At 43.1% G+C, this 23,200-nt stretch overlaps 1 protein-coding gene across 1 annotated transcript in view; it reads left to right on the top strand.

Moving 5' to 3' along the window:
• Positions 1 to 23,200, top strand: part of CLIC4 (chloride intracellular channel 4) — a 52,939-nt gene that overhangs the window by 24,192 nt on the left and 5,547 nt on the right. The window contains exons 2-5 of the mRNA XM_063312563.1: positions 2,448 to 2,557; positions 14,409 to 14,534; positions 16,401 to 16,507; positions 22,666 to 22,847. Coding sequence (XP_063168633.1) covers positions 2,448 to 2,557; positions 14,409 to 14,534; positions 16,401 to 16,507; positions 22,666 to 22,847 — 525 coding nt within the window. The remainder of the gene's footprint in view (positions 1 to 2,447; positions 2,558 to 14,408; positions 14,535 to 16,400; positions 16,508 to 22,665; positions 22,848 to 23,200) is intronic.

Consider the following 23,200-nt stretch of genomic DNA (forward strand, 5'->3'; position numbering starts at 1 on the left):
CATCCACTTTGCTGCCGGACATCACCATCTTCTCTTTCCTTTGACCTTTCCCAGCATTAGAGCTTTCTCCAGAGAGCTTGGTCTTTGTATAATGTATCCGGATAATTTGGACCTTGTCATTTGTGCCTCAAGTGAGAACTCTGGGCTGATTTGTTTGATGACCCATTTGCTTGTTTTCCTGGCTGTCTGGGAGTCAGGAGTCTTCTTTAACACCAAAGTTCAAAATTGTCAATACTCCTTCTGTTCTGCTTCTTCCAAGTCCAACTTTTGTTTTCATAGTGTCACAGAGAATACCATGGCTTGCATTATTCTGATCTTCTATGGTATAGACAGATCACAGCATCTGACTATCTTTTCCAAGGCCTTCATGGCTGCTCAACCAAGAGCTAGTCAGTGGCGTACTTCTTGAGTGCTAGTTCCTTTACTGTTGATGGTTGATCCTAAAAGGCAGAAGCCCTCCAGCACTTCAGTATCTTCCTTGCCAGTTCTAAGGCTGCTTGTTGTAGCTGTTGTCATTAGTGTGGTCTTCTTTATATTTATAGAATATAAATTATATTTATATTATATTTATATAACTTATAATATAAGTTATATTTATAACGTAACATAAATTATATGTTACATTATATTTAATTTTAGACCCATTCTTTCACTGTGCTTCTTTTATTGCTAGAGCTTGCATTTTCAGCTATTAGGGTAGTGTCATCAGCATAGTGCAAGTTACTGATGTTTCTTCCAATTTTAAAACCACACTCCTCCTCTTCCTATCCAGCTTCTCTTAATATATATTCTGCATATAGGTTGAATAAGTAAGGGGAGACTATCCAATATACAGATTTTAGAGTCGCCCACCAGAAATCACCTTGGCTAGCTCAGGAAAAAAGACCATTGTGTGATGGGTGGACGGTACACTAATAGTATCCTTGTATTATCCTAGCCTCACAAATACAGCAGCAGACACTCAAATTTGGCAGACAATTGCATGGAGCTTGTGGTTTCTGAAGTGGCAGACAGAAAGATTGACTCCTCTCTTAAATCTCTGTAATATGTGCCAGGTCAGTGCTTTCATGCAGGATTAAATCCTGGATAATAGACATTCTACCAGCAACTGAGCTAGCATTAAAAATTACCCTTCAGGTGGTTTAATATTTAATAAACAATATATTACTTCAGGGAAGAGACCAGTCTTCTGACTAGGTTATAAGGTTCCAATTTGGAAAAGGTGACAGAAGACTTTCTCCCTTCCTCTTTAGTTCTTTTACTTGTTTCCTTGGCACTTCCAAGCCATTGTACAGAATTTGTCAGGCAAATACACCTGGCCGCTTCATTTTTCGTGTCTGCATATCACCCTGAAAACTGTTACTTTACAGTTTATATGTTTTGTACAATAAGTTGCTGTGTCACTGTAAGGAGGAGAGCTGTGCCTGAAAGTTTTGATCATTTCCTGTGTGATCATAAAAGTGGGAATGTGGCTTGCCTGATTAAAGCAACAAATACCTCCCCTTCAAGCATATAGTCATGTGATGTCAGAGCCATCTCGGTTCAAACACACATGCCTGTATCATGGGATGCGGTGACGTCACGGCATGTTCATTTTGATAGGAAATTTGTGGTAGCAGTTGCTGCCATTGTGTAACTACGTTAAGACTTTCTGAGTGGCATGTTTGGATTATTTGTGTAAGGAGTTGCACCAGCACAGCTCATGAGCTACCCAAGTAGAGTCCCTTTACTATGTATTATAGCTTGTCGGGTACCGTGAAGGACTGTAGAGCTGACCCTGGGGAAGGTATGAGCGAGCAGTTAGGGAGGGACTTGGAGAAAAGATTACACAGTCCAGAGAGTGAAGGAAGCATGAGAAAGAAACTTAAAACAGCCCTGTTTAGATTTTGTTTGGTATATGATGGGACAGAGAGAAAGTTCAGCAGTCTTTCAAGGTTCTGTTCAAAACAATGAAGTAGCACTCCTGGACTCCCTCTGGTATCTGTTCTTGACCTGTCATACCTCAAAAGGCTGTCGTCCATTTTGAAAGCCTGGCCAGGTTACTTCAGCCCCATCAAGGTGGAGTTATTTTGTGTTTCTCATGCCTTCCCCAAGGTCAGCTCTAAATTATTTTACCAGTATTCAGTAGAACAACTGAAATCCCACTCAGCCCAAGCGGTCACCTTTCTCAGTTAACTTACTGTATTTGTTTATTTGGGGGATAGTTGGAAGAGGGAACATGATACGTGCTACACCAGGTTCCTGGAGGAAAAGCTGGATATAAATCAAACAAAAATATCGTATCACACATGAGCACTGCTCTCCTCATTTTGTGACGCAGCTTCCTGAGGCAAGAGTGAGAAGATTCTTCTCTTTGTTGGGCTGGCTTTCTAGTAGGGTGAAAGAGCATAGGTTGGCATAGCTTGTCCATTTTTACTAATGTCTTTTTTTTTCTTTTCTTTCCACAGGCTGGCAGTGACGGTGAAAGTATAGGCAACTGTCCCTTCTCTCAGAGACTCTTCATGATTCTGTGGCTCAAGGGAGTGGTATTTAGCGTCACAACAGTGGACTTGAAAAGGTAGGGAACTTGCCATTCTTAGGAACTTCTTACCGTAGCTGGTTGCCAATGATAGTTTTAAGTTTTTCCTTTCCTACACAGCAGGATTTTTTAAATTATGGTCCTGTTGCTTCTAATTTTGGGTAGGAGAGCATTCACACATAGCAAATACCTTTCTCCATTTTCCTGCTTTACAGATTTCTCTGTTTTGTGAGTTAATATCAGAGTCAATGATTTTTCACAGCTGCATTATGCAAGATCATGCAAGTTCTTCACTATGGGCTCTGTGTGACACACTTAGGGATTCTGAACACTGTAGTCCCACGGGAAGCATTTTTTTAAAGATTTTTTTTTATTCTGCCTTTATTATTTTGTATAAATAACTCAAGGCGGGGAACATACCTAAAACTCCTTCCTCCTCCTCTTTTTCCCACAACAGCAACCCTGTGAGGTGGGTTGGGCTGAGAGAGAGGGACTGGCCCAAGATCACCCAGCCAGCTTTCATGCCTAAGGCCGACTTGAACTCACACTCTCCTGGTTTCTAGCCTGGTGCCTTTACCACTAGACCAACCTTTCTCAACCTTTTGACCCTGGAGGAACCCTTAAAATATTTTTGAGGCCTCGGGGAACCCCTACACATTCAGGCTCAGATATAGGCCAGAAGCTACAAAATTCTTATGTTCGTTTCATGGGTAGGCCTGTATATATGCATTAACAGGGTTCTTAAACTGAAAGTAAAGAGTGAAACTGACCTGTTGAATGTGAAGTTGCCTGAATTTGAAATAATTTTTTAAATAAATCACGATCTCCTGGGGAACCCCTAGTGACCTCTTGCGGAACCCTTGGGTGCCACAGGACCCTGGTTGAGAAACCCTGCTCTAGACCAGACTGGCTCTCTACTTGGGAGGACTTTTGGAGCAAGTACGTCTGGATAGTAACTCTCTCTCTCCCCCCCTCCCCTCCCCCCCTCCCCTCCCCCCCCGTCCTTTTTCTCTGTGAGATACTTTCTCCATAAAGGGGTTGAGCGCCACTGAGGAGATTCCATTGTTTTTCGTTTTTTTTACTTTTTATCAATAAGGTGTGTTAGTTTCTCCAATAGTAATCATCACATTAAAAAAAAAAAGAAGTGCAGATACTGGATTTTGAGTCTTCCACCCAACATCTGTGGCTCCTAGAGTACACTCTGCCAATGAACATGTCAGGGCACTAAATTGCTGCTCACTGCCACTCCCTGGGCTTCATTTTGACTGAAGGCGCAAAGTACAGTAGATTCCTATACTTACTGTTTAAAAGCCTGTGCTGTATGTCCTGCATGTAGGAATGGGCGTTCCCCATTAGGGGGCACTGTTTTGGCAAAGGCATGGCAAACACCAGTACTTGTAGATCCCACTCAGACTTACTGGCCAGGGTAATTTTAATGCCTTCAGGGCCACTTCAGTTAGCCACTCCGGGTTAACCTCATTCCTAAGCCCTGCCTCAGTAGTTTCTTAGGCAGGGTGAAAGTGGCTTCAGTAGAAACCACTCTTACGTTGTCTGCTGCTTTGCTTATTTGAGGCTTACAGCTTGGCAAGACTCTCACTCCCCCCCACCCCACCCCCAGTCTGTGCAATGCCTAGTGTGGTATATCAAAAAGGGAGTTTTGGGAGGCCTTCTCTGGATACCAGCAGCATTCTGTTCTTCCACCATGTCACTTTCAAAGCAGATTGTCCCACAGGCAAGCTGGTTCTTCCTCTTCTCCCCTGCTTAATTGATACGAGGGCGTCTCATGTTCATTTTGCAAGTTGAAGCATAAACAACATTGAAATACAGCGTTGGACACTTGCTCCATCAGCCAGGGTGGAGTCATTGCTCTCTGATGGCACGTCTGTTTATGCAGCATGGAGCGTTCCCAGGAAGTCGAGAGTGAAGTGAAGGACTCTTAATTGATGGAGAAGGTCTTTTCAGTTAGTGCACTGCTAATACTGTGAACCCCATCAAAAAGGGAAGAACATCACCCGCTAAATGGATCTGGACCCAGCGAATCAGCAGTGCTGTTTGTCTCTCTCTTCATGGAATGAGAAAAGAGGTGGGGGAGGACCTTCCCCATCCATCTTTGGGGCTTTTGGTGTTCATGGGAAATCCTTTGAGCCCTTACCCGTTATGAGGCCTACTGTCTGTTTGAAGTTCTGGTTTGAACTGACGTTATTTAAGCCTTCAAACTTTCCAGCTCTGTTGTCTTGGAGCAGGTCCTCCTGACTTGAAATTTTATCTGGAAAAAGTCACATCACTGCCTCATGTTGCATATCTTCCAAAGGGATCTCTGATGTCTACATTTAAAAATCCCTTAGTGCTGTTGGCATCCTTTATGTCTTCATCTTTGGGGTCTCAGTGTTCTCTTAATTCACGATGCATAGAGGCCATGGCATTTTCCATCAGCTCTGCCAAGCTGTTTTGTCCTTCATTTATTTTGGTGGCCCAAAAAAGCACATTCAGGTTCAGTTCCATGTTTGCAGATGACAGCTATGTTGTTCCTAGTAGGTCTATCCCCCCTTCCCCCCAATTTCTTTACAGTCATTCCACTTGGGCATTTTCTACTCTAGCATCTGTACTTCATAGCATCTCCCTTCCAGACCTGTGCAGAGCAGCTGCTTGGTCTTGCTCACTGTCCCTTATGAAGCACTGCTAATTGGACCTCTGAGTTGGGGAAGATGCTAGACAATGTGCGATTGTCTTTGCTCTTTTAACAAGGTCATTTGACCCCCCCCCCATTACAAGTAAGTTGCTGTTCATGCACATATGTGATTTCACTGTCACCCTGGCCATGGGCATAGAACCTGTATGTATGAATGCAGAGAGATCATGATGACAGTTTGGTTGCTTCTAATGGTGGTCTGTCACAATTTCTTTGCATTCATACATATAGGTTCTATGCCTATGGTCAGGTGATAAGAATGGTGAATAGGAAAGCAAGGTATGTGGATAGGTAATACCAAGTCTAAGAAACTACATTCATCTCTGAGAAAGATGGCACTTTGGTTCACATTTGTATAATGTTGACAATTGTTAACCATCAGAAAAAGAAAACTTTATTCCAAGATAGAAAACTCATGCTTTTGACTTGCTGTGGACTTTCTGTTTCACAGCTTGAATCTTGGTTTGTATAACAACTGTTCCCATTTCCTTAAAAGGGAAAACTTATTTTTCCCCTTCTGTTAGGGCATAAAAGTTGAGTTTTAACATAGTGATGGTAGGTCAATAGTGCAACTTCCTCGTCACCAACAAAAGATGACAATAATATGAACGCTCCTGTCTCTAGTACATATTTGTAGAAATTCGGGTGAATTACTGTAGTATGTACACAGCTCCTTCCAGTTGAAAAGTTCACAACTAAAGAATTGTGAAACACAGGAAAAAGTTAAGTTATAAATTTACTGTTCTGTGACATTCATTTTCCTTTGTTACCATCTTGTTCTATATAAGGCTGTGCTAACGAGGATACTTTTTGCTCTGATCTGTTAAGAGCTAGGAACCCAAGCAAAGCTGCATACAGGCTAAATGGGGACATGCCAGCCCTTTCTCCCCCGCCAAGTGCTCATACATTTTCTGCGATTGCTAAAGACAGAGGCTTCATTCTTTTCCCTCTTCAGGAATGCAGCTTGTGTCTGTGTGCAAGAATTAGTCAGTCTTTGTTGGCCTGAGTAGCATTGCAGCGTCCAGAGTTCTAGCTTGCTTGGGAATATGGGACAACGACTTCTGGACTTGATTTTGCAGAGCCTTGGAAGGATTCTTGGCTAAAAAGTGGGCCAGAGGAACCCGAGCCAGTAGTTTTCAGACTCTCTTCTTGAGAACTCTGGAGGTTCTTAAAAGCTTAAAAGAATGACTAACCTTTTTCGGGAGTCAGTATGCGGGGCTGCCCTCTTTAACAAGCTGTGCTGGATTGCTGGCTCCGTTTTGGGCGCCATGCAGTTTATGCAGAGCAGAAATGAAGACCAGTAGGCTGAGCCATGCATGCCCCCACCTTGCTGACCAAGTCCCATCAAAGTCTTTCTCCAAGGCAGCGGTGTTCTGCTGCAACATGCTAGGCTTCTCCAGAGGACAACGTGAGTAGATAGAGTTTGATATAGATGGCAGATGTGTTCTAATGTACTGCTTTGTTTAATTTAGCGAGGTTTGGAAATGAACCTTAAAAACATTGCAAGCAGAGCCTGGCCCATTTGACTTCTACTGCTCTGAAGCTTAGGTGGCAATGAGGAGTGAAAAGAGGCCTCTGCTAGAACAGTCATGAACTACATGCATACAACATGCTTAACATGTCTGTGAAAGACACAGTGTGTCAGTATAAATGCCTCCCCCCCAGTTTATTGTATATGGGGCAGGCCATATTGTTTAAGTCTGAAAGTGCTAAATTGAGGTTAAACACTTCCAGTCTCTGGGTGCAGAAGATTCAGAAATGGGGTGGCCGAGCACCCTGACTCCGTCTGTCTTTTCTTTCTATTCTTCCATTGTGAGGGAGAAAAAAAGGGAAAGATGAAGACACCCCTTCCCCATCCTGTCCCTGGTGGATCTGACCCTAGTGAGGTGGCCACAGATTTATACCTTTTTTACGTGAACTGTGAAAAAACGAATTGGAGAACATTCAGACAAAGGTGGCTGTGATACTAGTCAAGATGAATGTTCCCCATTGAATCAGGCACAGTAGTTCAGTCAGTCTTTCATCCAAGAGTAGTAATAGGCTTATTTTTTCCCAAGATACAGTTTTTTCAACATTTCCTTACTTTAAAACAAAACAAAAAAAGGAATGCCTAGTATCACCTTTCCAACCATATCTGAGTGTATTGGCTGTTGGTTTAAAACTGAACTGGTTTATTAAAACAAAGCAATGAAAGGTGACAAGGAACAAGGCCAGGGAAGGTTCTAGAGAATTGGTGCCAAGTAGTACCAGACAAGCTAGATGGATTGGATGCACTGAAATGCTTATGTTCCTTCTCATATACTCCATGAAAGTTTGGGATGCTTGCCAGCTTCCAGATCAGGGATGGGCATTTTTTTCCGGGTGGGCTTTCCCCCCTCCCCCTCCTCCATGGACTTCAGGAGGCCTTGTGGTGATATCACTTAAAAGACAGGATTCGATTTTTGCAGCTTTACAGTTTGGGGGGCTACAGCAGGGGCATTAAACCTTGACATACCTGTGTTCCATTCTGGCTGTGGAAATTTGCTCATTAGTAACTAGTATATACGTCATCCTATTCCGTATGCAGTTGCTTTAAAACACACGTACATTCTCTCCCCCCACGTGTCATAAACCACCTAGCCACTCTTCTGTCTTAGTATCTGTTCATATAGACCTTTAATGGGGAAAAAAATAGTTAAGCAGCACATGCTAAAATGACCCACAGCTTGCACCGGTACTTCTTTGTTGGACTGGAAACTGGAAAAATATGTTCTTTTTATCCAGTATTTATAGCAGGGGTCACCGCTGAAGTTATTTAGGGCCAAGCAGCCTCTGCCCCAAGCACATCCTCTTTTCACTATCTCTACATTTAGAGCTTTCTGAGAGCTGGGAAAAAATCCCAGGAGCTTAGTTATTTTGATAGTAAGCTTGACATATCTCCTTTGTAAAATAAACTTCTATCCTCATTACTTTTGGGGAGAAGAACCAGAGGGACACTGTGGATTCCATGTTCCAAGCTCTGCTTGCTCGATGGAGTTCCATGGTTGACTCTGAGCAAGTTGGCCTCTTTCAGTTGAATTTATTTCACCAGGCTCTTGGGATAAAAATAGGATTAACAGATGCTGCTTTGAGCTACTTGGAGGATGTGCTGGTTCCTGCCCTGCCCCCATATGCCATACGTACCTTTCTGCTTCACGCATCCAAGCGTTGGGAGTTCAGAAGCTGCAAGAGGATAAGAAGTCATGCTTGTGTGATGTTTTCTGCTTTTTTTAACAAAAAGCGGTGGTTGAAAATACTCCTCAGTCTCTGCGCAGTGACCTCCCCTCAGCCACAGCCAGTGGCAACGCAGATTAAAAACTGCTTTTTGGGTTATTGCGCTCTGAGAGTCTCTGTGGTTCAGAAGATTAAAAAAACAACAACTGCATACCAAACCAATGGGGTGGTGTTGAAAAGAACATTGTGGAATGAAACAGTCATTTTATTCCAAGCTCGAGGTAGAAGAATGGAGGGTGGTGCTCTGTTCTAAATCTGGAGCACATGGAATGGCTGTTTCCACCTTGGAGAGTTTTGCACACCCCTTACAAAAATGCCGTTGTCCTCTGACGGGAGACCAGCCTAGAAGGCAGGCACGTGGGTTCGGAAATGCTGACTATTTGACTTGAGGGCTGGAACTGAGGTGAGCTTCCAGTCCTTCCACACAGAAATCCACTCCTTGTTTCTGCTGGTGTTCCTCATTTCAGCTGCACCTTTGGGTGGGTGGCTGTGTGGAAAAGCAAAGGATTCCGTAGTACTTGCTTAATGTGAGTAAGATTCGCTTCCAGGCAGGGAAGGGTGTTTTTTAAAATTTTTCCCCAGTAATTGAGCTGGAGCTTGGCTCTCCCAAATCCCTGCAAAAATGACACACTAACGTCTTTAGGCAGGCTGGTACAAATGTCTTCAACTAGTTTGGGCTGGATTCCTTGGCTAAAAGATTACTTCCTGCTTTTGGAAGACATTCCCCATCCTTTACTTGACTATCTTGAGTGGGGTGGTAACTGTTACTGGCTTGTTTCCCATTTTTCTCCCAAGTGTTCACTGTCACTGCTAAAGCAGTGCTTGGGCTGTGCTCTGAGATATGTGGGTGTGGCCTTGCTGTGCCTGCACATAATTGGTAAAAGTTGCGAATATTGCATAGCCTGAACTTCTTGTATTAAGCTGGAAACCAATACGAACCATGGCTCTTTCCTGATGCCAAGTGATGACTTTGTACCCTGGAATCTCTAACTGGCCTGTATGTTTTCTCGCTCAGTTCAGTTTTAACCCAACAACAACTAAGCTAAGATTTGGTTGGAAAAGTGGTCCTCGCATTCCCTTTTCTTGATTTAAAATAAGGAACTGTTGAGAAAATTATATCAGTGAACAAATACTTCCTTTACTTTGGCCTCCGTAAGCTTTGCTAGATTTCTCTAGAGCAGGGAGAGGCAGCCAGTGGCACTGCCGGTGATGCTGGGCTTCGGCTCCCAGCATCTCTCGTCATTGGCTACGCTGCCGAAGGATGCTTTAGTCCAGCAACAACTGGAATGTTGCTGGTTGGCTACCCCTGCTCCAGTGTAGCTTTCCCAAACCCCGAGTCTTCCACTTGAACTCAGCTCCCATAATTTGACTGTGCTGGTTGGGAAGTTACAGTCAGCATATCTGGAGAACATCAGATTTGGGAAGACACTCTAGAATTTCACTTCGTGTGTTTGGACTAGTAGAAACATGTAACTGCTCTAATGTATGAGAGTAACCAGCAGGAAGAAGAGGAAGCTTATATGGAAACCAGCAACTTTTGGTATGGATAAACTTTAAGGGACAGTTCTAGCTACTGGGTTTAATTTCCAAGGAAACAATGCCTTTTCCCCCCTTTACCTGCTTTCAGAATTACTTTTTGGCAACAAATTAGGGTTTGGCCTTGCCTGTTCAAAGAGCAAAATGCAACATTCACTTTCAGTTAAGTACAGCTTACCATTTTGGACTAAAGATGTCCCCCCACCTTTTAAAAGGAACCTTCCTCAACCAATGGGGAAAGCCACTCCAGTGATTTCCTGTAATTATTGTGGATGTACACAGCAGTGTTTTAATTAAAGCTTAAGCTGCTTTAGGCATGTAACTGACTCACACATTAAGACACTTGAACCACCTACGTAGTTTGCAACAGGTTTGCAAAGCTGGCTGTTCTGCTGGGCTTGAATGGGGGAGAGGTATCTGGAAACACTAAGGCAGGGAATATTGGCTTTGGGATGATGTGGAATATGAGTCACCTGCCGAGGCCCTGCTTGGTCAACCTACACATAAGCAGACTTTCACCCTTCAGGTTGTTCACTCATGCATTTCGATGTTTAGCATTCAGAATCTTCATTTGTTGGAAATTCCTGCTGTACCTTTTCTTCTGAATGCTTTACAATTGGAAGCGTCCAGCATTTCAATCTGAGATGATGTCTACTACCAGAGATAGGTGTTAAAACTGGGAAGTTTTAACTCAGATGGCCATTAGTCAATGACATTCTTAAGCCAGAGTTAGGCAATCTGGTGATTTCCAGATGCTTTTCACTCTTATCAGCCCCAGCTAGTCAGTCCAGTGGATTTTGAGATTTGTATTTATTTGTTTATTTATTTAAATTTATTGGCCACCCAACTCCAAGCCAAATGAGTGGAAGGCATCAGGTAGTTTACCTCCAGTGAGCAAACTCCATTTAAATGAAAGAAGGCTGTGCAATAGCACATGTCCTCAGCATACTTTACACTTCTTCAGTCCACACGGACTAGCCTTTTCCAGTCTGTCACCCTTGCATTGAATTGGAATCCATCTTCTCATCATCCACCCTTTGCATGGCTATGGTTTGGGTAGAGCCTGTATGCCCCTTCTTCGCTCGTACACTTATTTCTTAGGTTCAGCATTCTCCGTGTTAGACAAAACATTTGTCACTCCTCTTCAGATGTGAGAAGCTGAGTTAAGCTAGGTAGGAAAGGTCCTTGCCTCTTGTAAAATGATGATGGGGGGAGCTGTTTTCTAGAACCAGGTAGGTGGTGCTGATTTGCTTCTTTGTGATTCATCAGGGACAATTAATTTTCAGCCTATGAACACCAATTCTAGAGAAGCTCATATTGTGTAGAAAGGGCAGAGTTAGATGTCCATTGTGTGTACTGGACAGAGCAGTGTGTTATTTCTTTGTAGTCCATCCACTATCTGGAGGATTTCATGGTGATTTACAGGCCCTAAAATAGGGTAAAATAAAACCAAATATAATAATTCAGGACACTAGCATCACACTGACAGTGAGTTACTTAAGGGGCAAAGGGCTGTAGACATGTGAATACACAGCATGTCGCTAATACAACCTGGCCTTGAGTGATAGCAGAATCCAGGAACCTGCTAAATCTGGAACATGCATCTTTAAGGGAAGTGCAGTCCCATGTGAAGTGAGAGGTATACCTCATCTGCAGACCTGTGAGCTGCCAGTCCAGTGGCTCCACTTTGTCAGGATTTAACTTGTTTATTGCCCAACATCCAGCCTATTACAGTGTCTAGACACTCCCTTACCTGACTTGGATGACAAACTAGAGCTTGGTGTCAGCAATGTACTGATGACACCAGCCCCAGTCCCTGATATCATTCAGTGGCTCTATCTAAATGCCAGATGACAAAGTTGACAGGACAGGCCTGCACAAAAATTCCGTAATTCACTTCCTGAAGCCGACACTGGAGGTGGGAATAGAATCCCCGAAAACCTATAATCCCATCACCTCCCCATTCCAGCCCCGGGGCTCACTGAAAATTTGCAATCTGCATTGATTTCTGCAAATAAGAATGCAGTGTGTTGAAGCAGCAGGTATATCTGCATCTGTAGATTGTTATCTGCAGCAATCTGCAGTGGCACCAAAATGAGGATGCGTGCATGGTGAAGTCACTTTGCAAATGTTGTCCTTATGTAGTTGGAAACTGAGGATGGTTGAATTTCTCCAGATTATATGTACAAGCATTACAAAATATGCACACACCTGTTTTGCTTCCACTGAATTGCTATGGAAAATAGCTGGCAGAGGATAGTTACAATATCAATTAGTGAATGCGAAAAAGATCACAGTAGAGCCAAGTCTTTGCTCTTAGTCTTTGTTCCTGCCTCAAAAGCAGATACTTCCTCTGCCATCCCAAGGTGCAGAACACGGGCTAAAAATCCATTTGAAAGGTCCTCTGTCCTCTTTCTTGTGCTCCAAAGTAACTTCCCTCCATACTTACCCCTATCTTTGCACTGGCCAAATCTGTACCTTTGCTTAAAGCAGGGTTTCTCAGCCAGGGTTCTGTGGCCCCCTAGGATTCTTTGAGAGGTCGCTAGGGGTTCCCTGGGAGATCACGATTTGTTTAAAAAATTATTTCAAATTCGGGTGACTTCACATTAAAGACGTAAGTTTCATTTTTGATTTTCAGTTTAAGAACACTTAAATGCATATATACAGGCCTACCCATGAAACAAATAATTTTGTAACTTCCAGCCTATATTTGAGCCTGAATGTGCAGGAATTCCCCAAGGCCTGAAAAATATTTCAAGGGTTCCTCCAGGGTCAAAAGTTGAGAAAGGCTGGCTTAAAGTAACCTGTAGAAAGGTATTCTAGCACAGTGCCCAAAATCTGAACCCATCTTTTTTTTTATCTGCTTCTATTTCCTGACACCTCAGGGAAACCATCTTGCTCTTAGTCATGAGAGCTCATAGCTATCATCCCCATGTTTTTTTTCCTGTAAACAGATGCATTCCCTCAAAATAGCTGGCACTTTTGTCAGTCTTCTCCAATCTAGAATGCTCAAAACGCATGGGCTTTGGGAAGCCTGTTTTAGGTAATGTCTTGCGATAGTAGCAGCTACTGCCTCTGATGAGAACTTTTGAAGCCAGCCTTGTCCCAAGAGGAGGCAGGCTTGCAGGCAGGCAGGCATCTACTTTGGGAATTTGGCTTGCTTTTCTCTGTAGATCTGTCTGCTGCTTTTGTTTTCCAAAGACATTTATAGCCAACAAATTGATCCTTGCCTTACTTGGAAAAATTATTTGGGGCTAGGAAGTGCCGCACCTATCCGTATTAAAATGAGAATAACTGCTGAAGCGTTTCCCTTTAGGTTTTAATCAAAGAAGGCTGAGCAGTACCTCTGCTTTCCAGTTTTGATGGGATAAGGTTGCTTTTTTTCCCAGATTTTTATACTGAATCTGTTTTGAGATATTTCATCCCTGAGCTTTTCTTCCGATGCTGTCTTGTCCTTCCTGTAAAACGGGTGAGGAGGGAATGGCCGATGTTTCTACGAGCCAGAAGTGGTCTTCATGTCACCTCATTAGGTGGATTCCTCAGCATAACAGGAACACCTCACTTAATGACCACAATTGGGACCAGAATTTTGGTTGCTAAGCAAATGTTACCTGATTTTACAGACTTTTTTTGCAGTGGCTGTTAAGCAAATCACTGTGGGCATTAAGCGAACCACATAGTCATTGAGCGAATCATGCGGTTCCCCATTGATTTTGCTTGCCAGAAGCTGGCCGGGAAGGTTGAAAATGGCAGTCACATGACCATAGGATGCTGTGACGGTCATAAATGTGAACGAGTTGCCAAGCACCCAAATTGTGATCATCTGACAATGGGGACACTGCGACAGTCGTAAGTGTGAGAACTGGTCATAAGTCAGTTTTTTCAGCACCGTTGTAAGTCTGAACCATCACTAAATGAATGGTTGTTAAGCAAGGACTACCTGTACTGGAGTTTAAGTTGTGGGGTAGCTGGGGCAAAGGCTTCAGAGCCTGCTCAGATGAAGCTGTGTCCCAACAATGAAATATCTGGGGCATAAGTTGGAGGGAAGGGTTTCAGAAGGGGTGAGGTGTTGGGAATATGTAAAGAGAAAGTATGAATGCAGATTGAATAATCCATAAAAATAGAAGCATACAGAACTTGTATAGAATAAACTCATTTTTATTTCCAGTCCTGGAGGCAAAACAGCGCTGTCTGGTTATCTCCTTTTTGATTTCTTAGTCCAGCTTGTTACATTTTTAGGACTCAAGATAGGCTGTTGGGGGGAGTCCCTTTGCTTGCATCCCTGTTTCTGCCCCCAATCCTGTAATGTAAAATGTTCCTGAGGGTCTTTGGGCACATCGCCTTTTGTTGCCAATGATAATGCTACCTTTTGAGAATTGCTTGAAATACTGAATGTTCACATCTATATCCCAGGAAGCCTGCAGACCTTCAGAACCTGGCTCCAGGAACACACCCGCCCTTCATAACATTTAATAACGAAGTGAAAACTGATGTGAACAAGATTGAAGAGTTCCTTGAAGAATTCCTCTGCCCACCCAAGTAAGTATCTTTGAGTTGGTTGGGTAGAAGGGCGGAGTGAGATGGATGTAGCTGTTTTCCATCATTGGCCTTGCTGGATCTCAGAGTGCGGTGTAGCTCACTGAATTTCTAACTGTTTGTGTTGCACACTATTGTACTACAGTAATTCACACGCCTGATAGGTGCAAATGGCAGCACATTTCCAGCTTCTGATATATATCACAGTTGGAACGCAAAAAATTTTCAGTAAGCCTCACCTGGCGAACAGCAGTGATGAAGATCTTCTCATCTCTTCTACTAACAAAACAAGAGTAGAGCAAGGCATTTTCTTTCTACCCTATCCAAGTCTTCCTGGGGGAAAAAAGGGGGAGGGTCTGTAGACGCATATTTCAGTTTCCCAGCTTTTTCATATTTGGGAGTAAAGCATAGGCATTGATAATGAATGATCAAACATACGTAGATAAGGAATGCGAACATCATTTTCCAGACAGAAGAGAAAAAAACTCATAGAATAATACACTTAAGAGGGCAGCTGTTTCCTGCTAGTTGTGCATTGCAGACATTCATAGGCATTTTCCTGTTTCAATGTGTTTGTTTGTTTATTGGATTTATATAGCTGCCCATCTCATATACAGGACATTAGGCAGCTTACAATAAAATACAGAATATAAAACACAGCAGCTGGGCATCATCCATAATTTCTTCTAACCCTTCTTCCCATTCAGCATCCTTTTCCTCCGAGTGCTAGCGGGGAGAGGGTTAGGAAGGTAAGGGAGATTAGAGTCGCTTAATGCATATTATTCAACACCTCCAAGTGTGATAAGCCAGTCTCTCAGCACAGAAGAACTTTTGTGTATCTTTGCTGTCTTCCCCTCTTGTAGATAAGTAGAGATTTACCACTGAAAATGCTGTGCTGGCTGTTCTGATACTGCTGGAGCTAGGGATAAAAGCAGAGCTGTTTCTAAGCTAATTTTCCAGGACAGTTTTTGCCTCTGCACTTTTAAAGCTATTTTGGAATATGCCTTTGTCTGAATTTTTAGTCAGAAGCACTGTCCTATACCACATCGCTTCCAGATCACAGGATGTGACCTATTATACTTTGGCCTGCTTAGACTGCCCTTGGAATATTCTGTCCAGTCCTGGGCATCACACTTTGAAAGGGACATGGATAAGCTAGGACACACCCGGAGAAGAGCTACCAGGGGTTCTGATAAACCTTCTGAGGACTGGTTAAAAGATCTAGACCTAATATAGCGCTCTACCACTATCTAAAAGGCTGACAGCAGCAAAAGGTTGCTGTAGATCTGTTCTTTGTTGAAATTAAGAATCTGACAAAGACCAACAGATTCAAATTAAAAGAAAGGAGGTTCAGACTGAATATCAGGAAGAATTTCCTGTTGTTAAGAGCTGTCAGAAGTGGAACAAAGCAACTAGAACAATGGTTTGCAGACTAGTATGACACTTGTGAGGAATTGTTGGGATTCACTGGGTATTTCAGGACCTCTGGGACTCAAATGTTTTCACAATCAACCTTCTCTTCCTCCCCTGCCCCCATTTTATTGTTGAATAGACTACCATTTCACAATCTTACTGCCTTCTGAACTTTTAGGCTATATCCGAATTTGTGCTGAGCCTGCGAAAAGCAAGCGGTTTATTGATACAGAATTGGAGTATACTGAATATATCAGCCTTGCATCATTCTATAGACTTCTTGACAATATAGACAAATACTGGACCAAAATTAAGATTTGAGTGTTGGAGTGTCAAAAATCCTTATTGAAAGGGAAACTTCCAATAATAAACTTGGAATATTGAAATAAGTTGAGAGGTATAATACTGTATTGGAGTTTAGCTCATGCTATCCCTTAAATACACGATCTCTTTCAGGTATGCAAAGCTTTCAGCAAAATATCCAGAATCAAATACTGCTGGAATGGACATCTTTGCTAAATTTTCAGCATTCATCAAGAATTCCAGACCTGAAGCAAACGAAGGTAGGAAATCCATGCTATGTTTTTAAACGTTATGTAGCATTAGGGCTGTTTGCTCTAATTCAGCCTTTCTCAGTCTTTTGACACTGAAGGAACCCTTCAAATATTTTTCATATTGCATGTTCAGGCTCAAATACAGGCCAGAAGTTACAAAATTACTGCATTTATTTCATGTGTAGCATTAACATATAAACCATATATATGCATTAACAGTGTTCTTAAATAAAAATAAAGAATGAAGCTTACCTCTTTAATGTGAAGTCGCCCGAATTTGAAATAATTTCTTAAATAAATTGTGATCTCCTCTTGCAGAACCCTAGGGTGCCACGAACCCTGGCTGAGAAACCCTGCTCTGATTAGCCATAGTGGTGAAGGAAGCTTTTTCTCTACAAATATAGACTAATTCTTCCCCTGTCCCAAGCAAGCAGGTTTCTTTAAAACAGTTTTCCCCAACTGAGTGGTATCAGATATATTGGACTTCAACTCCCCAGCACCAGGCTAACTACATGTTACACAGAAGTATGTATGTATTCATTTCATTTCATTTCATTTCTATAGCCGCCCATCTCAGCGAGTGACTCTGGGCGGCTTACAACAATAAAACTGTAAAACAATTACAATTAAAACAGTTAAAATATAAAATAAATACAAAATAAATATACCTGGCTGCCAAGTGAGCAATGCATGGATATTAATACAGCCAAGAGACGGGACCATCCACACGCTCGAGGCCCCAGGTCCGGGCACAAAGTCAGGTCTTCACGGCCTTACGAAAGGCCAGCAGGGTCGGGGACATCCTAATTTCCGGAGGGAGGATGTTCCAGAGGGCAGGCGCTACGGAAGAGAAGGCACGCCTTCTAGTTCCCGCCAACCGACACTCCCTGGCTGGCGGGACCCGCAGCATACCCAACCCGCCAGATCGAATTGGACAGGCAGAAACAACTGGGAGAAGGCGCTCCCTTAGGTGACCCGGCCCCAAGTATGTGATAAACCCTACTGGCCTCTACTGCAGCTGTGTCAGGAGCAGAAAAGTGGATGGCGCCGGTGAATTATTTCCTGTTCTACCTTACCCTGTCTGCTCACTTCTCCTCAAGGCCTTCCAGATGCATGTTTGCAACCGTGCAAGGAGAAAGTGCCTGAGATCGGGTGCATCTGGCAGCAGAGAGCAAGCAGGGGCAGAAACAAGCACTGCCATTCTAACTTCTGTTTTAAAGGGGCCTCCCCTAAAATAGCAACAGCGGTGAAGATGACTTCTCGAGGTCCTGTCAATGCTTGGGTCTTGCACAACTTTTTAATGTGGGCTTTTCCCCAGATGCAGCTAGGTGATCCCCAAGGGCCGGCGTTTGTGTAGTGCTGAGCAGTCTGCGGCTTGCTACTTTACCAGTTCTCGAGTGGGCTGATGGAGTTCGTTTGCCTTCTGCAGCGAGTCCTCTGCCTTCATTCATCTGGAAAATACGTTCCGTTTCTTGGAGCCGACAGTAGCTCTTCCTTCCGTCTCCCTTCACGTACCAAAAATGTGCCGGCTTCTGCGTAAGACCACAGGAGGAGTTTGGAGATTGTCGCCCACCATAAAGGGCTGTTCAGGACAAACAGTCACAACGTTATTCATCAGCTTGTTGGATTGCCTCCACTTTCTTCGTGTTTTCAGTTGCCCTGTTCATACACCGTTTCACAAAAGCTTCTTCCCCAATAAATTTGCTTGCTTTAAAACGCTGCGGGTCTTTGATGTGGGCATTATCCACAATGGGTTATTGGCCTTAAGCTTGTGTAAGTTTTACATGAAATCTAGGAACATGACACTTTATAGTTAAAAATAAATCTCCACTCAACTTCGGCAAAATAAATCAATGTCCGTTTAGCCTTCCCAAAATGAAGTTGGAATGTCAACTGTGTGACAGGCGAGGAGGTTAAATAGGGCCCTGGATTACTCCCGACATCTTGAATTCCTTGGGCACAAAGTCCCCTGATTTTGGGGCATTGACTGGTCCCTGAACCCCAGTTTACGAACTGAAAGTCTCAGCGGATCCCAATTTTTACATATTCATCACGCCTGTTTTTCGCAAGGGCTCTTTTAGAATTTAGGGGGAGAAATTGCTCTTACTACCCAGAACGAGTTTTCTGTAAGTCAAGCCTGTCATTTGTCTTTGCTGACTTGTGGCAGAGTATATTCTTCTCAGCAGCGCTAAGGTTGGGTAGCAAGAAACACACCAAACTGTTTTTCCGGCAGGATGTCTTTCGCCTGCCTTAGCTCCTTGACCTCGTAGGACAGTGTACTACACTGCACCCTAAAATACTCTCTGGAAGACCTGCTTGATTTCTGTTTTTGTTTTTGTACATTGCGACTGATGCTGCCCTTAACCTCAAAATGCATTTAACTGGACGGGCAGACCTAGACTTTAGATTATGTTTCATTGCGGTAAATAAGTGTGCGGTCACTAAAAAAACCTTTTGTGGTGAGGATTCCATAAGGCAGCTCGGTGTAAGAAAACAAGATTGATAAAGTTGTAATGACGGCCACTGGCCCAGACTTCATTTAAAAAAACCGAACCAAACAAAATACTAGTATGTAACACAAAATAAACGCTGCCGTCCACGGTAAAAGGCATAGACGTGCATCGCCTACTTTGCCGTTAACAATGCATGGATTCTACGGGCTACAATGTAAACTCTACAACAGCAAGCGTTATCTCGAGATCTTTATCTGCCAAAAGAAGCTGCACGCATGATTACTCCAACCTGGAAATGGGCTAAGAGCATCTGTTAGTAACCACTGGTAAAAATGGAAGCGCTGCAGGATGTGACCCCATGGTTCAAGGTTCCCATCTTTGCAGGGCCATTGATGAAGTGTATCCTTTCCAAAATTCCTCTTCCTCGTGACTGCACATTCCTAGGGAGGTGGTCCATATATATCAAACAGTCACAGTTCATCCATGTTTTGTGTTTAAGAGGGGAAAACTCCCCTCCAGTGCACTGACGCGGATTCTGTGGCTTGTGTCTATTTAATTCTGCTCTTGATACAAATGAAAAACGAAAGATGCCCTTTTCAGACATCTGACTCACACTGCAAGAACCTTGCTTTGATTTCAGGCAAATGCCGAATTTCACAGGAAACGAAAACCTTCAGCTCATGCCATTTTCTGCGGCTTTTCTGCAGCTGCACAGAACTGCATGGAGATCAGCCCCACCGGGCTTGGCTTTGAAGGACAGAATCTGCTCTGGGTGATTAGAGAACAGGGCAAATGTACAGGTTAATTTCCATAATGAGAGTGAAACAGCTTTTGCAGCACCACTAGTTTCATAATTTGTCCAGATTTGCACAAATCCACATTAAGGCCAGGGCAAGATTATACAGGGCAGTGCATTTTTTTCCATCATGCTGTCACACTGAGAGCTGCAGGAATTTAAAACCAGATGTATTTCTTCTGAATTGCCAGGAGCTGGGAAGAGAATGCTTTTCCACGTACGCAGACAAGGTCCTTTTTTGAACGCTCCAGAAATCAATCTGTAGGTAGCAAATGCGATCTCTGGGCATACTGTATGGAACTTCTGAGTTGCAATCAGCTCCTTTCAGTGTTGCCTCAAGCAAGAAATGAGGCGACAGTAAGCAAAACAGAATGCAAGCAACAGATGGAGGAGTTCTGAACTTGTTCACTGTGCAGAATCTCCTGCTCCTATCCCAGGAAGAGGAGGCTACTGCCCCTCATGGCCTACAACATTAGGAGCAATTGTGCATGAGGATTAATTGGAATCCAGCTATCTGAATTATTTTCTTGGTGACATGCTGCTTACCACGCAAATAAGCATTTGTGGCCTTCTTTTGAACCTCTTGCAAAAGTTTGTGGGCTCCACAGGGATGAAGGACCTAAGTTCTTGAACTAGAGTCACTTTGCCCTAAAGAATCAACAGACTGCTCTCAGCTCCCCCAAACCTAACAGAACAGAAAGCAAAAAACCCAAACCAAGTGGGACATTTGGGAATTCCTAGAGGCACATGGCCTCTGTTATTGCAGGCTTAAGTAAACAAATCTCCAGACCTTTCCACCCTTTGTGAAATGGGAGAACCGAAGAGGAGTTGGGTTGAACAAGAGCGCCCTCTGATGGTGTTCTGCAGAAACCAATCCAGAGCAGTGATGGAGCTTTGGCAGAAATCGCAAGCCGAAGGATTAAACAGCCTCATTTTTACACTGTACCCAAACTGCAAAGTTTCAGTGATTGTACCTTGCTCCATCCAAAGCTTAGTACAGCCTACAGATGAAGAAAGCTGGGAATGATTTGATTTGATTATGTGCCATCAAGTCGTTTTTGACTCTCGGTGACCACATAAGATAGATTTTCTCCATGATGATCTGTCCCTAACCTGTTCTTTTAAGTTTCACTCATTGCTACTGTAATTGAGTCCACCCACCTTGCTGCTGGTCATCCTCATCTTCCCTTTCCTTCCACCTTTCCCAGCATTAGAGCCTTCTCCAGAGAGCTGGGTCTTCACATAATGTGTCCAAAGGAGGATAGTTTGAGCCTGGTCATTTGTGCCTTGAGTAAAAACTCTGGGTTGATTTGTTCAATGATCCATCGTTTGTTTTCTTGGCTGTCCATGTTACTCTCAGGAGTCTTCTCCAACACCAAAGTTCAAAGACATCAGTATTTTTCCTATCCTGTTTCTTTAAAGTCCAACTTTCACTTCCATAGAATTTCACAGGGAATATAATGGTTTGCCCAATTCTGATCTTTATACATATAGACACATCACAACATTTTTTAAAAGACTTTATTAAAGTTTCAAAATACAGATAAAATACAAAGTATAGAAAAGCTTGAGGAAAGAACTGAAAGAAAAAAAACAAAAAAAGTACAGAAATATTTAGAAAGAAATACAAAGAAAGTGACTTCCAACCTTCTTTGATACAGATATGAATAAAAATATATAATACCTTAATCTCTTACTAAACCTTAATAAACATTATTTCTATCAACGATAACAATTTAATCATTGAAACCCAAAATCAAAAATTCATTTTGTTCAGTTACAAGCAAATAGTCTAGAAGCGGATTTCACATAGAAACAAATCTAGTCACAGTATTTCGTCTTACGAATGCTGTTGGTTTTGCCATCTCCACCAGTTGCACTAATTTACACATCACGGCATTTGAATATCTTTTCCACCAAGTGCTAGCCTGCGGTGTGTTTCACATCTTATTCATTGGTAATTTCCTGTTTCCTTACCTATCCCGTTTTGTACAAGGCTCAAGTTCCTTGCAAAAAGAGGTTGACCATATAACAAAAATAAAAATAACAAAAGCAACAAGGAAGTAAATGTCAGAACAAACAGACCAATAAAGAACAGTGAGAAAAGGCAGTGGAAGTAATCAAAATGTACTTTGAACTCCTCCCAGGAGGCTATTTCTCCATCCATTGGTAGGCTGACCATATTTCCTTGAGACAAAAACGGGACATTGGGATGGCCAAACAGGGCAGGGCCGGGCCACGGGCTGGATCGGCAGGCAGGGACTTCTCCGGTTTTCTCGGGCTGGGAATCTTCGGATTCCTTCGTTTGCGAGAGGGAAGGCTGGGCTGGAGAGTCTAGTGAATGTTGTCCCCGACAAGCCATTCCTCCTCTGGCTGTGCTTTTACGTTCTTTTCTTCCCGCCGTTTCAAGGCAGGAGCCGATCGGCTGGCCCTTTGATCACCGCCTATCAGCTGATCCTGTTTTTTCCTTCTTAGGTTCCCCGCCGGGTTGAGCTCTGCGGCTTTTTTCCTGCTGTTTCTGCTGAGCTCCCCCTCCTTCCACCCAAAGTCAGGCTGCATTCTGATAGGTTCGCGGGAACTTTCAAAGTTTTAAGTAAGGTTTTTAAGAAAACGGGACAAAATGGACATTTATATTAAAACAACAGGATGGTCTGGAAATGTTAAAAAAAATGGGACTGTCCCATTCAAAACGGGATGTGCGGTCAGCCTATCCATTGGCCACCACCAAAAAGGCCCTCTTCCTTATTGGGGATGATTTGAAAGATGTCGATCGCGTGCTGGCTGCGGAATTCTGGGAGTTGAAGTCCACACATCTTAACGTTGCCATAGTTGAAAAACACTGCTCTAGAAAGATGTCAGAGGGATGGCCTAATTCTGCGCTATTGTTTTTCCCTTCCACTGTTGCCTTTTTCTTACAGCCTTGGAGAGGGGCCTTTTGAAAACTCTGCAGAAGCTGGATGAGTACTTGAATACTCCCCTCCCAGATGAGATTGATGAGAACAGCATGGAAGACATCGCTGCCTCTATGCGCAAATTCCTGGATGGTGATGAGATGACGCTAGCAGACTGCAACTTGTTGCCCAAACTACATATTGTCAAAGTAGGTGGAATTTGATGTGAGAACTGAAACAAGCTTGCATGCAGATTTAATGCTAGACTTTCAGCTAAATGTGTGAAACTGAACACCAGTTTAAACTGTGTCATTGTTTTCTGAAATCCTTGTGTTGATGGCTAATTTAGAATTTTCAGGACAGATACTGAAGCAGGAGGACATTAAAAGAGGCGCCAGGACTGAAGCAATCAGCATCATGTTTATTTAAATCAGCGTTTTTCAAACTTGGCAACTTTAAGATGTGTGGACTTCAACTCCCAGAATTCCCCAGCCAGCATGATGGCTGGGGAATTCTGGGAGTTGAAGTCCTCACATCTTAACATTGCCAAGGTTGAGAAACA

Source organism: Candoia aspera, chromosome 10, assembly GCF_035149785.1.
Source record: "Candoia aspera isolate rCanAsp1 chromosome 10, rCanAsp1.hap2, whole genome shotgun sequence".
Lineage (NCBI taxonomy): Eukaryota > Metazoa > Chordata > Lepidosauria > Squamata > Boidae > Candoia > Candoia aspera.